Source organism: Medicago truncatula, chromosome 5 (genome assembly GCF_003473485.1).
Source record: "Medicago truncatula cultivar Jemalong A17 chromosome 5, MtrunA17r5.0-ANR, whole genome shotgun sequence".
Taxonomy (NCBI): domain Eukaryota; kingdom Viridiplantae; phylum Streptophyta; class Magnoliopsida; order Fabales; family Fabaceae; genus Medicago; species Medicago truncatula.
In genome coordinates, this window is record NC_053046.1 from 17,498,112 (window position 1) to 17,512,749 (window position 14,638).

The 14,638-nt window shown below is 33.9% G+C and overlaps 1 protein-coding gene and 1 long non-coding RNA gene across 5 annotated transcripts; one reads left to right on the forward strand and one right to left on the reverse strand.

Moving 5' to 3' along the window:
- Window positions 1-5,942: 5,942 nt before the first annotated feature.
- LOC11418045 (F-box/LRR-repeat protein At4g14103) lies at window positions 5,943-11,264 on the forward strand. Of its 3 annotated transcripts, XM_039834838.1 has the most exons (6): window positions 5,943-6,228; window positions 7,055-7,476; window positions 7,903-8,011; window positions 8,160-8,315; window positions 8,407-8,672; window positions 10,660-11,264. In XM_039834838.1, exons 2-6 carry the CDS (start codon window positions 7,064-7,066, stop codon window positions 10,661-10,663), a joined length of 948 nt encoding a protein of 315 aa, XP_039690772.1. In that variant the 5' UTR covers window positions 5,943-6,228; window positions 7,055-7,063; the 3' UTR covers window positions 10,664-11,264. The 3 variants fall into 3 exon arrangements, 2 of the variants coding, with proteins under 2 accessions (XP_039690772.1, XP_039690770.1); XM_039834836.1 differs by having other exon boundaries at window positions 7,055-8,011; XR_005646453.1 differs by lacking the exon at window positions 10,660-11,264 and having other exon boundaries at window positions 7,055-8,011; window positions 8,255-8,315; window positions 8,407-8,478.
- Window positions 11,265-11,583: 319 nt separating this feature from the next.
- Window positions 11,584-14,198, reverse strand: LOC120580495 (uncharacterized). Of its 2 annotated transcripts, XR_005646212.1 has the most exons (4): window positions 13,894-14,198; window positions 13,425-13,804; window positions 12,783-12,972; window positions 11,584-12,624 (listed from the first exon to the last, which is right to left on the reverse strand). It is a non-coding gene; the product is annotated as an uncharacterized lncRNA (long non-coding RNA). The 2 variants fall into 2 exon arrangements; XR_005646211.1 differs by having other exon boundaries at window positions 12,783-13,804.
- Between the last annotated feature and the right edge of the window lie 440 nt (window positions 14,199-14,638).

Genomic DNA, 14,638 nt, shown 5'->3' on the forward strand with positions numbered 1-14,638 from the left:
CTATTGAATTTGAGGATTGATTGTTTAGATTGTGTTGTTTTTGTTCCTTCACTTTTTTTTTTTTGTACTTTTATATGTAGAAACAAGTTAATTTGGAGACAAGTAGTGTCACTGTTTCTCCCTTTCTTATTGCTGGATGTGCTTACAGTTGAGGTTGTGATCTTATGATTCAAGAAAGACCCATATTACACAAGAGAATGTAGAAGAAAAATGCAAAGAATGCATATTTCTCAAAAGTGCAGCAACATTCTTTTTTGAAAAGAGTAATAAAGAAATTAGCTTGAAACTTGATGCCTAAAAGCTAGTACCATAAGTGACACAATTGTTATGATTACTACAACTTCATTAACAAGTACAAAAATCAAAGAGTAAATAGTCAATTTTTCTCATGAAATTGTAAGTTTCATCAATTACCTCCCTAAAATTAACAAAACTTTAATTACCCCCTTGAAATTTCACAACGTTAGTCAATTTACCCTCTCCGTCATATTTTTCTGTTAGTGAACAAGACGTTTTGCAAATACCCCTCTGAAATTTTGCATTTATGTGCAAAATGCTCTCCAAATCTAAAATTTATATTATTTTTTTCTTAAAATCAAACAATTAATAGTTAAATATTAAAACTAACTATTAATTTTGGAATTTGGGAAAACTACATGCATATATACATCAAAATAGGCTCCAAAATGGGAAAAAAAATATGTATTTTTTAAAGTGGCAATAATGAGATGATTTGTGGATTAATATTGGGGGTTGTCTAGTTTAAATGGTTTGAGCAAATTGTTGAAGGAGTTGGAGGAGTTAAAAGACTAAGATGGTGAAGGAGAAAATATAAATTTAAATCTGATTATTAATTTGTTTATAAACCTCTAAAAATAATAATTTGTCTATTAGAAATAATCATTATTGTCACTTTAAAAATACACATTTTTCCCTATTTTGATGTATATATGTATGTAGTTTTTCCAAACTCCAAAATTAATAGTTAGCATTAATATTTAACTATTAATTGTTTGTTTTTAAGAAAAAAATAATATAAATTATTAAGTTTGGGGGGCATTTTGCACATAAGTGCAAAACTTCAGAGGGGTATTTGCAAAACGTCATGTTCACTAACAGAAAAATTTGACGGAGGGGGTAAATTGACTAACGTTGTGAAATTTCAGGGGATAATTAAAGTTTTGTTAATTTCAGAGGGATAATTGATAAAACTTACAATTTTAGAGGGAAAATTGACTATTTACTTGAAAATGAAATAGTCATTGTTTCCAAACTTAGTTCTCATATACTTAAATTGGTATAAACAAAACAAAACCAAAAAGAAAAGTAAATATCAAATATATATATATATATATATATATATATATATATATATATATATATATATATATATATATATATATATATATATATATAATTATTTGCAAAAGCATGGTAGTGGGATAACTCAATTTTTATTTTGGTTTTTTTTTAGGTTCCCACCATTGGAGGTAATCTTATTTACTTCATGTCAACACTAAAATGAGGATACCTCTCCCAGTCGAGATTCAGACATTGGTTCGCCACGTTATGGGAGATACTCAAAACCCTATTGGTATTCAATTGGAACATAGTTGGTCCTCATTCCAAAGCTCTGTTCACACATGAATAAGAGATGAGGTGGACTCACAAAAATACACTCAGCCAATTTGAACGTTTATACAATACAACACAACACACATTCATTATCTATAACAAAGTTTTGTAGTGAATGAAATCAATATATGTTTGAAGAGTATATGTTTTTTATCTTCCTTTTCTCATATATGTGTAAATCTATAGATAGATAATAAATTTGTTCAAGTTTAAGATATGTGTAACCAACCCATTGACATGTTTCTCACTTTAACATTTCACTCTACTACTTTTTAAAAAATTTCTCCTTGCAATTTCTTCAGTTCTAGTGCTCATTATGGCCCAACCACTTGATAAAACATATATCTTAAAAATATGGCCCCTACATAAAAAAATTCTTGACTCCGCCACAAAACTTGTTAGAGAAAAATATGGTTGAAAAAATATTTGATGAAAAGCCGATGCAACACCTTTTTGCTCTTGTTACTCCCTAAATGTGTCCGATAGTAACAAGGGGTCTTGAGATTATACAACAAGCATTGACAACAGCGAACGATCCCAATGAGAAAGAACTTGATCTTGTTCGCAAATATCTTATTCAAAGTAAAGGTGTTGATGTCCCTTTTATACCTTATCGGGCGAAGAAGTAGAAGAAACAAATCAACAAACTCAATCCCTACAACACTCGATCCAAAGGTGAACCCAATGGTGGTTGAGCAGAGCCTTTTCTTAGAGGGGGCCAAATCGTTTTGAACGTATGACACCAACAATAAAACATTGTTATAGACAAATTTGTTTCAATGGTATAACTGAAAGTGAACAAGTCACTCAAAACAACATATTTCCTTTATATATAACTAGTGTCCCACAGGTACATCTGTTCACTCTTTTATTTCTCTAACACATTTTTTTAGGCAAAAAATGAAGTAGATAAAATAAAAATAAACATGAGTTACAGAGGCGGGGGGGCATTAGCCCTGACCCATATATGTGGTAAAATCAAACAAGGTGAACCCACCCTAATCAATCTTCATCAAACAAACACTCCTCACAAGCACAACTTAGCGAACCCGCGTACGGGTGCGAAACCAAGTTACAAAAAAAGATGAAGAGTGGACATTTGTAGAGACCAATAAGGGTCCGAAGTTGGCGAATGGATCTCCCGCCAAGATGGTAATAAGATCCACATACCAACAACCTCTGAGCAGTGCGGTAGGCATAAAACTGTTTCCAGCAAACGTCTGAAACAGACCATATGAACTGAGACGGATAAGAAGACGATACCAGATTATAGGTAGACCTGACACATTGAGACCTGCAGATCTCAACAGACCTGGAACATCAGAGAATCAACCACATGAAAACCAATTAAACCAGTGTCAACGTGTTGACCTAGATCGAGGGATGAGTCAACACGTAAGTAACCACAGACCCTTTCGGGTTAAGAGAATCATACCCTTTCGGGTTTACAAAACCAAATCATCGCAAAAGGTCTCATCTGCAACCCCCCAAGCCCTGAACAAGAACATAAAAACAAAAATAAAAACAAGAACATAAACAATACGAAAAGTGATCATACAAAAATAGAAACTAAAATCGCCTCAAATCCAACCGGTTCAGGAACAAAATAGAGTTGAATAACCTATGTGGAAAGTAACAACTTCGACATGGCAATCCAAAGAAGCACCAACGACGAAAGAACCACAAATCATGGAGTCATCCAAACTAATGGCAGATCTGGGCAACAAAAAGTAGGAGTTCGACCACCAAATAGGAGGTGGCGCAAACCCAAACAAACTCCAAAAATCGACGAGCAAAAGAAGACAGATGGAACCCAGGCTGAAGAGAGATGAAAGACAGCGAGATCTGAACAGCAACTCGACGACGAACCACCCAAAGTTCACGGCTCCAAAGCCCATTGAACTCGACGACGATATGGAGAAAGAAGGTGGGGAGAACCAATGTTCTCGTCACACCACCGCAACTGAAAGCTACATCTTAAAATTGAAAGTTTGGATTTTGGGGTTTGAGGGCGGAAGGAAAGGTTAGTTCCTATTTCTCTAACACATGTAATTATGGGCGGGGTTTAACATGAGAAAGACTATTTTTTCCTACCATGGGAAAGATGTTTTTGAACCATTTGATTTAAGAGGAACATTGATCTTATGATAATCTCTTCACACTTGATTTTTTTCTTCACTCTTTCCCTTTCCTTTTCCCATCCTAAATGCCACCTCCCCTCCCTACGATGAATCAACCCTCTCCGCCGCAAATGACGTTGTTGTCGACTGCAACGGCAGCACATTCGTAACAAACTCCGCCGGAACATTCGTCTGAAAAGTCACCGTCGACAGACATGCCTCAATCTTGTCAAATCTCCATGAATGCCACCATCAGTTTCTTAAAATAAAAGCTCACACGCTTGTATCTTTTATCTTTATTGATGTTGTTTAAAGCTGTTAAATGATATTCCAGAAAATTTCAAAAATTATAAAGCTTATTCATGATGGTCAATTATAAAGCTCATCCATAAAATTATGGCACCGATTTTCTTCTCATATCTAGAATGTTAAGCCATTTGTTTTGCATAGTATTTCAACATCAATTTTTACATGATAATTGAAAGTTGATTCCTAGCTAACAATAATTTTACATTTGAATTTTTAAAAACATAATTTCCTTCACGTTTTTCCCCTTTCTCTGCCATAGATTTCACATGATAGTGGTGAAAGTGGTTGTGGGTGATGTTGCTGGTGGTGGGTGGCATGGATGAGAGAGAAGGGTGATAGTGGGTGGAAGAGACATGTGGGAGAGAGAATGGTTGGGGAAGAAAAAAATCAAGTTTGAAGAGACTATTATAAGATCAATGTTCCTCTTAAATCAAATGGTTCAAAAACAACTTTCCCATGGTGGAAAAAATAGTCTTTCCCATGCTAAATCCCACCGTAATTATGAACAATATATTTAATGAAATTAGTTAAATTTTGATTAAAATTATAGGTATCGATGTTTGCGATTTCAAATTGCAACAACATTTTTATCTTTTTAAATTACATCAATCGTATAACAAATACTCATTTCATTCCTTTTTAAGTGTCGTTTGACTACGGATTTACCATTCTTATTTAACTATCATTCTATTTATTTAAGGGTATGATTTGTCATTTATACCATTTCTTAATTACTCTTATCTTTTTCAATAAAACTAATAATGTTATCAATTTGGAAAACTAAAGTTTGTTATTTATTTTTAAAGAAATTTGGGTTTTTTTTTTAAAACAGTTTTATTTTATAAAATAAAATTTTATTTTTCGTTATTTTCAACATTCAAATCTATGTCACATAGTATTAATCTAGTATTAGTTGAAACTATAGTCGAAATCTATTTGATAGAAGGAATTGGAGGAAAATTATTTTTTTCTTAGATTAACGTGAAGTTGGAATAATTTTTATTTTGTTTGACAATTATTAAAAAATATGTGTACAATGTTTAGATTATTGATAATTCTTTCTTATGGTAGAGAGATAAAGTGTGTTAAAAAAAAAGAATTTGTTGAAGGAAAAGAGAGTAAATAACAATTGTTTGTTATAGAGAAAAATAACACATCAAATTTATTGGAAAAAGAAAGTGTTTCGCAAAAAATAGAAATTTATTGATGAATTAAAATGCACTTCTTCATTAAATTAGTGTTACTCTTCCAAAACGACATTTAAAAAGGAAATGAAGAAGTATAACATAAAATTTTAATATTTTCAATGACACAAATAATATAAAATTATTATAGGAAATTTGTTTAATGATATAATTGAAATAATAAATAATCTAACCGAAAACCTCTTATTTTTTACACATTGTTACAAATAATATTATTCTCACACAGTGAGATTGTTCTTATTTTAATGAGATTTAAATATTTTTTAATTAATAATTTATGTAATATTTTAAAAAGAATAAAATGGTAAACAAAATTATTTCAATGAAAGGTAAAATTAGATAGAGAAAAAGTCAATTCAAACTTTTATATTTTCTTTTGTATATAGTTACAAATATATAATACTCCCTCCGTTTCTAATTATAGGACACTTTTGTTAAAATCACGGGAATTAAGAAAGTGGATATTTGTATTAAAGTTGTTTGTAATCACTATTGTTTTTACAATTTTATCTTTAAGAGAGAGAATTAGTTTATGTTTTCCATATGCTATTTATTGCTGATTGAAGAAAAATATGTATAATAAATAGGGACATGTATGTAAAGAAATAATTAATGTAGTTGGAAATAACAACGGAGCGAGTATATAAGATATACATTAGTGTTTCCCACTCTACAGTCTACACCACTGAGACAGATAGCAAAAATTGTCATTTCACAACCTGTCCTCCAAGGAGATCTTCAACCTTGATGCTTCAAGTTTTTCAAAGTGCCTCTGAGATTAAGAAGTTGTATTTTTCATGTTTTAGAATTCACAAAACTCATCACTTAAGAAAGAGAAATAGCAATAAGGAGAGGATGAAATCATTGAGAAAACAATAAATCAGTCAGAGCATGTTTTCCCAATGACGAGAAAAAGAAATAACTGAAAATCCACAATCTTCGTTTATGCTGTTAACAAGGTAATCGCTTTATTCCCTTTTCTCTCCTTTTGTCAAATCCACAATCTTCGTTTATGCTGTTTTTCCAATGCCTTCTTTCAACCTTTGTTTGGCTTTATTTTCTGCGTTTATCTCATCGATATTTTTTTTTTCATAAGTGCGTAACAACTGTTTGTGAAAATGCCTATGAATTTTTGTTAACTTTGTTTAAGTTGAGGTAGCTTATTTTTTCCAATAAGCTTATCGTCTCCTTCTACGCATGTGAATCGGAGCTCGTTTGAATTGGCTTATTTTTGACCTTATAAAAAATAATTTCTGCAAGTAAATAAGCTTTTATCTTAATTAAGTTCTCTCAGTAACGAATCTTCATAAGCTGTTTTTTCATAAACAAGTTTATGAATAATAAATAAAATCTTATTTATTTGGATAATTTGTTTTTAATAAGCTAAAAAATAAGCCAATTCAAATCAGCCTTCAATGATTTTTATTTAATACTCACCATGTTTGTTTCTTTTTCGATTTAACTGTCTTCAGATTGATGTTCTTTTTATTTATTACTTTGATACAAATGAGAAGTTCATTAGCTATGAAGTACGGACACTCCTCGGATTAAGCGTGTCCCGGTGTTGGACACGTGCTGACACACCACCAACATATATAATTACACTGAATTACGTGATTTTCTCAAATTATTAGCGGTTTCAATGGGCGTGTCGTGTCCGTGTTTGTATCCGTGCTTCATAGTTCATGAGTGCGTTGTAAATGTTTGTGAAAATGTCTAAGAATTATTGTTTGGTTGTATTGTACTTTTTTACAATAGAGTGTCATTATTTTTTATTTTGAACAGGCTGCTACAATGTCATCATCAAATTTACATAAGCTCCAAAGACATGATATAGGTGATATGGAAGATATGATTAGTGAATTACCCGAGGCTGTTCTTCTTCATATTCTTTCTTTACTCCCTACTAAAGATGCTGTAAGAACTTCCATATTAGCTACAAAGTGGAAATACTTGTGGACACATTTATCCATCTTTGATTTTCAAGTTTCTTGTAATCCGGATGTATCAAAGCCAGAACAGGAGTCGGAAAATTGCCTCATAGATTGGGTGGACAAACTACTTCACACATCTAACCATGTAGAAAGACTTTGCGTTCAAGTACAAAAAGCTGATATTGATGGAGATAAAGCTAATTCTTTGTTATCTTCAGCATTGATGCACAAACTCCTTGATCTTAAACTTTCCCTAGACCATACATTTGCTAGGTTTGTGTTACCCAATAATTTCTCAGCATCCCAATCATTGAATAAGTTGTGTTTAGAATTTGGTTTCATTCTATATATACCTGATGGTATACGTTTCCCTAACTTGAAGACGTTATATCTTTCACATCTTTCCTTCGCAAATGAGAAGTCGGCTCAACGGCTTTTGTCTGGGTGCCCTGTCCTACAAGAGTTGACCTTGTATAAATTTTTTTGGTTGAACATAGAACAGATCAATGTTGCAATTTCCACACTAAGGAAGTTGACCATCGAGTTAAATCATTTTGATCCAAGTGATTTGCGTATTCGCAGTTTTACAATCAAATTTGATGTTGCGAATCTTTTATCTTTAAGCTACACAGCCCATCCAATTATAAAATTTGTCCTTGTTAACCCTACCTCCATAGTTGATGCATGTATTGATCTTAGGTGTTATGATCTCCAAAATCAACAGCAAAATACTACGCAATTTGCAATTGAGCTATTGAGTCGACTTGGTAGTGTCAAATCTCTCACAATATCCAATGATACTCTTCAGGTATGTTTTACTGCTCACTTATGATCTTCATTTTTCTAAATGTTGTATAAGATAATTTATTGACAATGTTGCTTGGGTTATGTGGTTGTTTCCATTGCTTATTCTTTATGTATTACAATGATGTATCTATTTTTGTTTCCCTTACTAGTGTCTTAACTATGCAAAAGACACTCTTCATCTTTTGCCTCCGTTCTTCAATTTGACGCATCTTGATGTGCCCTTGGGGTATTTTTACCCCACCAGTGAAGTATTAGCAGGCATTTTCCACAAGACTCCTAATCTGGAAGTTCTTCACATTTCTAAGGTACATCACGTATCTTGCTTCTTCTACCATGTTTCACGGCTAATAGTAAAATTATTTCTGTTCATTGACTTGTTTATTGATTCTTGTGTAGGGATTTTTCTTATTCTTGGATGAAGGATGGCCATCAAATTCATTTCCTTGGTGTTTCACATCTTCTCTCAAAGTATGTTCTATTTCAGATTTTCTTGGAATTGAACCTGATATCGAAGCTGTAAAGTTTTTGTTAGAAAATGCCACAGTCTTAGGGGAGATCAACATATCCTGTTCGGAGTTATTATCAAAAAATTTGGAGAAGCTTGCTGATGTCAGGAACCAATTGCAACATTTATGCCAGGGGCGATGTGTCATTAAGTTTCGGTAAATCTTCTTTCCTTTATTTATTTATTTTTGTGAGAATGGATTGAATTTCTCATCTAACTGCATCACCAAACTTAGATTGTGGTTAAATGAAATAACTTCAACTAGTCAGACTACCAATACTAGTTTATAGAACTTTCACTTTGTGAATGAATTGAGTATATATCATTTGAAATACACATAACAGCAGATAACGTTCTGTAGAGTTAAAATCTTCTAATGATTTACGAAGTTGTAAGAATTATCACCTAGATTGATTGTTCAACAGTTAAGCCTCACTATAATCATCAATATAAATTTGTATTCCCAAGTCGGCAACAATTTTGTGAAATGTTAAGAAAAAAACATGTCGTTTCTATTAAGTCAGCTAGAGGCATTAGTGGAGAAATACAGGAAAGAGATTCTATAGAGAAATACGGGAAAGAGATTTTGTAGAGAGGAATCTGGGGAGAGGAAGCTTTTCTGTATTGTTCTTCGTGCTGGTGGAAAGATATTCGAGGGGTAGATATGATGGCAAGGGAGCACTTGTTTCACTAGATTTTGGTTAGATGTGTGGACAGGTTTGGTTCTGTTAAGCGAGAATTTTCAACGGTTGTTTTCTATTTTGGAGCAAATGAAGGGTACAGTGAGCGAGGTGAGAATGAGGGAAGGTGAGGTTTGGAGGTGGTCGTTCACTTGGCATAGGAGGTTGTTTGAATGGGAGAATGAGAATTTTGCAGGTCTTATTGTCTTTACTGCAGGCAGTGCATTTATCCATGGAGGAGGATGTTTGGGTTTGGGGTCCAAATGTGTTTAGTAGTGTTTGTCCACGGAGGAGGTTGTTCGGGTGGCTCTTTTTCGGTTATCATTTATTGGCTCCAGTTTTTCTTAATGAAATCAGTTTGGACACTTCTGATTCTCATGTGTTTGGTACTTGGTAGTATTTGGAATTCTGCTGCACCCTCAAAAGTTGCAGCTTTTTTGTGGAAGTTACTGCACAATCGTGTCTTGTCAAAAGACAATATGACAGTTAGGGCTGTTATCCTAGTGGGGGGTTCGATTGACTGTGGAGTTTGTGTGGGGAAGGTGGAAACATCAGTGCTTCTGTTTCTTCACTGCAAGTTTGCAGCAATGGTTTGGTTTAGTGTGTTTCAGTGGCTTTGGTTATTTTTGGTGTTGCCACCAAATTTTTCTGTCCACTTTGAATGTTTTAGTGGGGCTGCGTGATGTAAGCCATTAAGGAAGGTTTTTTGGTTAATTTGGCATGCAACGGTGTGGTCAATTTGGAAGGCAATAAATGGACTTATTTTCTCTTAGATACGGAAGGATCCCTTGGAGTTGGCGAAAGAAATCGAAGTCTTTTCTTGTAGATGGCGATTGAGCGGGAAGAAATCTTATAATTGCCTCCTCTACGGATGGTGTTGGGATCCTTGTAAGTGCTTGGAGTGATTTGGGGGTGGGGGTGTAGAAGCTGTCAGTTGTTCTTGCGTTTTTTGGCTACGGTGTTTCTGTGTTTGTGGGTAGGTGGGAGTCTTTTTGGTTTGCAGAGGCCTAGTTTTGGTTGAATGTGACGGTTTTGTGTTGGTGTCGGATATCTGACACGTTCAGAAATGTCGGTACTATAGAGATCATAATTGACGCCTTTCTATCATATAGTGACGCTGGGCATGTATTGGTTGTCAAATACCGACTGCTGTCGAATATGATATAATTGATATGGTCCTGTTGTACGTTATTTAGTATAAAATGTTGTCTAATTATATCAGTTGTTATAGTTCTGCTGAATAAACTATTGTTTCTGCAATCAGCGATTGATAACCTTGGCTATCGTGGAATATCTTGTGATATAATCTGTCAATTGATGAATTTAATCTCATGAGTAGAATTTTTGCAAAAAGCTTTGGTCCCAGCTTGTTCTGAATTCGATGGATTATTGTTTGTGATTTAATTAGTGTTGTCTTGATGTGTGTGATCTGTTTCTAACATTTTGGTGTTTCAATTTGAGCAGATGAAAATCTTTGTGAAAATATTGACAGAAAAGCAATTGGAGAACGATCGTACGCTTGCGGATTACAACATTCAAACAGAATCTACACTTCATTTGGTGCTGATGGAGAGAGTTCAGATACAATAGGTTATGTGAATTCAATATTCAGGAGAAAGTGGGTATTCCACTAAGTTTATAGTTGCTAGAAAGCAGCTTCAAGATGGTTATACTCATTATAATATGGTTTTGCTGGTTCGTGGTGGTAATGAAAATATATGCGAAGACTCTTACTAGGAGAACTATTACATTGAAGGTGGAAAGTAAGGATTCAATTGATGTATATGAATTATAAACCTGTTCCTATCAGTCTTGCTGCATATAGAAGGCTAGTTTTGACTCTTACTTTAGAAATTGCATACCTGTTTCTTTTTTTAATTTGATTTTGTTGTTCTGTGCTATTGTTAAATATTCTTTTAGTTATTTTTGAACTTCTACTGAATTGAGGTGTTGCAAGCTGATGTAAGTTAAGTACAGATTTGCAAGCTTTATCTTCAATAAGTCGTTAGTAGTTATGTTTGACGATTCTGTCACACACATCTTCTATTGAGTCCAACGACTTTTGGGAATAGGTTTCACATAAAGTGATGTTACTTGCATGAAACACATGAGGAACAGAGTGAGTGCAAAATGGAATATACATTTCCCATTTTTAAATTGAATCTGGTTAGGATTGCATGACTGTTTTGGCACTTGCTTGATAAGCTTGGTCGTTTGAGATAAAGGACATAACTCATTAGAGTTGGAGACTAATAAAGATGTCATATGTTAAATTCTTTCTAAGAATAAAATAAACAACCAACATTTGTGAAAATATACATTAGGATATTGACAGCCAAAAAAACATCATATTATTGAAGTTATAAATAAATTCCAAAGAATTCTTGGTTATGATTTAACAAAAAATACAACTCCAAAAATAAAACAATTAGATGTCAGTGTATTTTTCTCTTTAAAACAATATCATCTCTAACTCTTAAAATTTGCCACTAAAAGTGTTGGCAAGACTTCATTTCACTAAAAGAATTTAATGAAGACAATAGAGTAGTGTCATTAGGAGGAGTGATAGAGAAGCCAACAAACATGAGTGTGACAAGGGGGGAATTTAGAGGCATAAAAAAAAGTGGTTAAAGTATAGTAAAAACTTCTTCACTTATGTCTCCATGCTTTGATGGAAGAAACAAGCAATATCTAGAAATATATCCTTTTCTGTATCCTTTAGTCCTTCAAAACTAATTAAAAGTACATCCATAATATCTGCCCTTGGATTCTCTCTTAATCTTGCCAATACACTTCTCCTACAAAAATGATCCCAACACTTTAATTGCTAATATGCAAGACCTTTGGCATATTCGAGTACATCATCTGTCGAGTTTATGTAACCGCTCATGACATCGTCAATTTTTAAAGCTTTCCTACAAAACAATTGAAGGGCATCATTATGATTTATGAGTCGAACTTTGTAAACTTCATCTACTCCATGCTCTCTGAAGATATGGCTATCTCTAGATATTACGATGATTCTACTTCTTGTGCCTAGCCAGCCATTCTCATTTCATGGCCAATTTTTCCAGTTGTTCAACTTGATGAACATTATCAAGAACAGTAAGAGATTTTATTTGACATAGCGTAGTTCGAATCAAATTAGATCCCATAGAAAGATTGCATATCTGAAGATTTTCTTCATTTAGAGTTTGACAAAGAAGTTTCTTTTGCACTTCGGTTGGGCCATAGTCTCCATAAATTTTACTTACATCGTCGATAAAGCACAAGCAACAAATTGATTACAGATTCTAGCATACAAAGCATTAACAAGAGTAGCCTTCCCTATTCAACTCATTCCACAAATCCCTACAGCTCGAACATCATTGTCTGAGTCCAAAATAGCTTTTCTAACTCTAATGATTTCTCCAATCTGCATATTGTAGCCTAAAGACAACAGGAGAGAAATAGTACCAAATCATGACATGACAACCCCAAACAAAAACTACAAAATGATAAAGCAGTTCAACAAAACAGTGTAAGGTTTTAGTAATAAACTTAAAAGTGTTGATTATCTTGTTGCTAACATAGAAAATACAACTTACTGATCCTTTATATTCCAGCCAGGGATTGGCTACTTGAGTTAAGGCACCCCTCCATATTTGCAAATCCTCTAAATTTTCTTTGAATCTTGCTTCATTGATTCATGCTTCTGAAAAGCTTTTTCATAATTTCCGTTTTTCTTTCGTACCTCAGATGGACTCCCGTCATAGAAAATAGGTAGAACAGTTTGTCCTGATAGTTCAATACATTCAGATATTTTCATCAACTACTGAAAGCACCGGGTGAAGAGACACTTTGGATGCTACTACTAGCCATTGATATTATAAAAGCCAAAGCTAACTTGCCGAGAATGTTGATGTATTTTACACTATTGATGTGAACCCGAAAGTCTGCAATGCCAATTATTTATGTTTTCCTTGGCATTGTGGAATTTGGGATCACATCGAAAAGAAGTCTTCGTTTATATGAAATTGATCCTAAAAACTTTTTTTTGTGTTAATTCTAAAAACTTTTTAACACAGTCTTTAACTGGCCGTTTATTGGAAAAAAACTATGTCCCTCATTGATTATCCATCAGACCACCTTACCTTTTGTATACACATATCGAACCCAATAGATCCGGGCATGAAGAAGTGTATTGTAAAATAGTCTAATTAACGTTTATAAAAAGTAACATTATTCACCTTATAAGCCGGTTCCTTGAAGAGAAGAATGAGTTAGGCGCGGTATACGTACATAATACCTTTCATTTGAAAAAAATCAATTATTGATCAGGCGTTTACAATATAATACGTGTTTCCATGTCCTGGACCTTATTAGTAAAAACAAAAATATCTTGGACCTGCTTTGTCTTTTTTCATTTCAAAAACTAAAATAGAAATTCCAATCACCTCGACAACAACATCTCGCTTCTTCTCCTACCTATTCTAAGCAGCAATAGGAGCGTCATTCTCAGCTACATCACACTAATTCTTCAAGTTGGCAGGAAACTTCTTTGTCCTTACAGCCTTAGCAAGAAGGCTAGTTAGGTTGGATCTCTTGAGCTTGGTAGGCATTTTTTATGCTAATTGGAAAAATAAGAAATGGGTTAGCTATCATTTCTAAATGATAACAAAAAAAAAAAACGGAAACTTGTGACTCTACAACACTTACTGAAGTATCTTGACAATGCACTGAGTAATCTAAGGAAGCAACTCGGTGCGAACAATCTTAATCCCTTTGGGATTAGAATTCCAATAGAAGGGAACTGGGGAATACCTTGGTTGTCATGAAAGAAGCATGGTGGACAAGGGATATAGGAAACCTTAAAGATGGAATTGTTAAAGACATGAGGCACTTTAGAAGAATGCAAAATGAACAGAGAGCAATATGGTTGACCATTCAAAGAGCACATACAGAGTTGACTATTGGCTTTCAACTGGTAGAAACTATAAAGAAAGAGTCCATCCATTCATAGACTTACTCATCCTTTCTAACAACAATCTTCTCTAAAGTAAGAGTCCATTCATTCATCTTGCTCACCCCTCAAGTGGAAGCTTTTTCATCTGTGTAGACTTACTCTTGCACCGCCATTGTCAAAGGCACCAACAAACACCTTGTCAAGAAGATTTTTGAAACAAGGAGGTGGTTGAAACTTTATTGAACATCGGTCTGATACCATTGTTGGGTCACAAGGAGAGCTCGAGGGATCATCCACGCGTTAGGCCCATAATAACCATACCAGTGATTTGGACACCAAATTTTTACTCGAAACTTTAAGGCATTGAGAGTGCCCAAACTCTATTTTTCTAAGCAATGCGAAATTTTTAACTTCCATTTGCTACACAACAAGAGATGTGCTTCAAGGATGTCTATCTATTTCAAAAGCCTCTGGTGACCGAGGTGTCTTGGGCTAAGA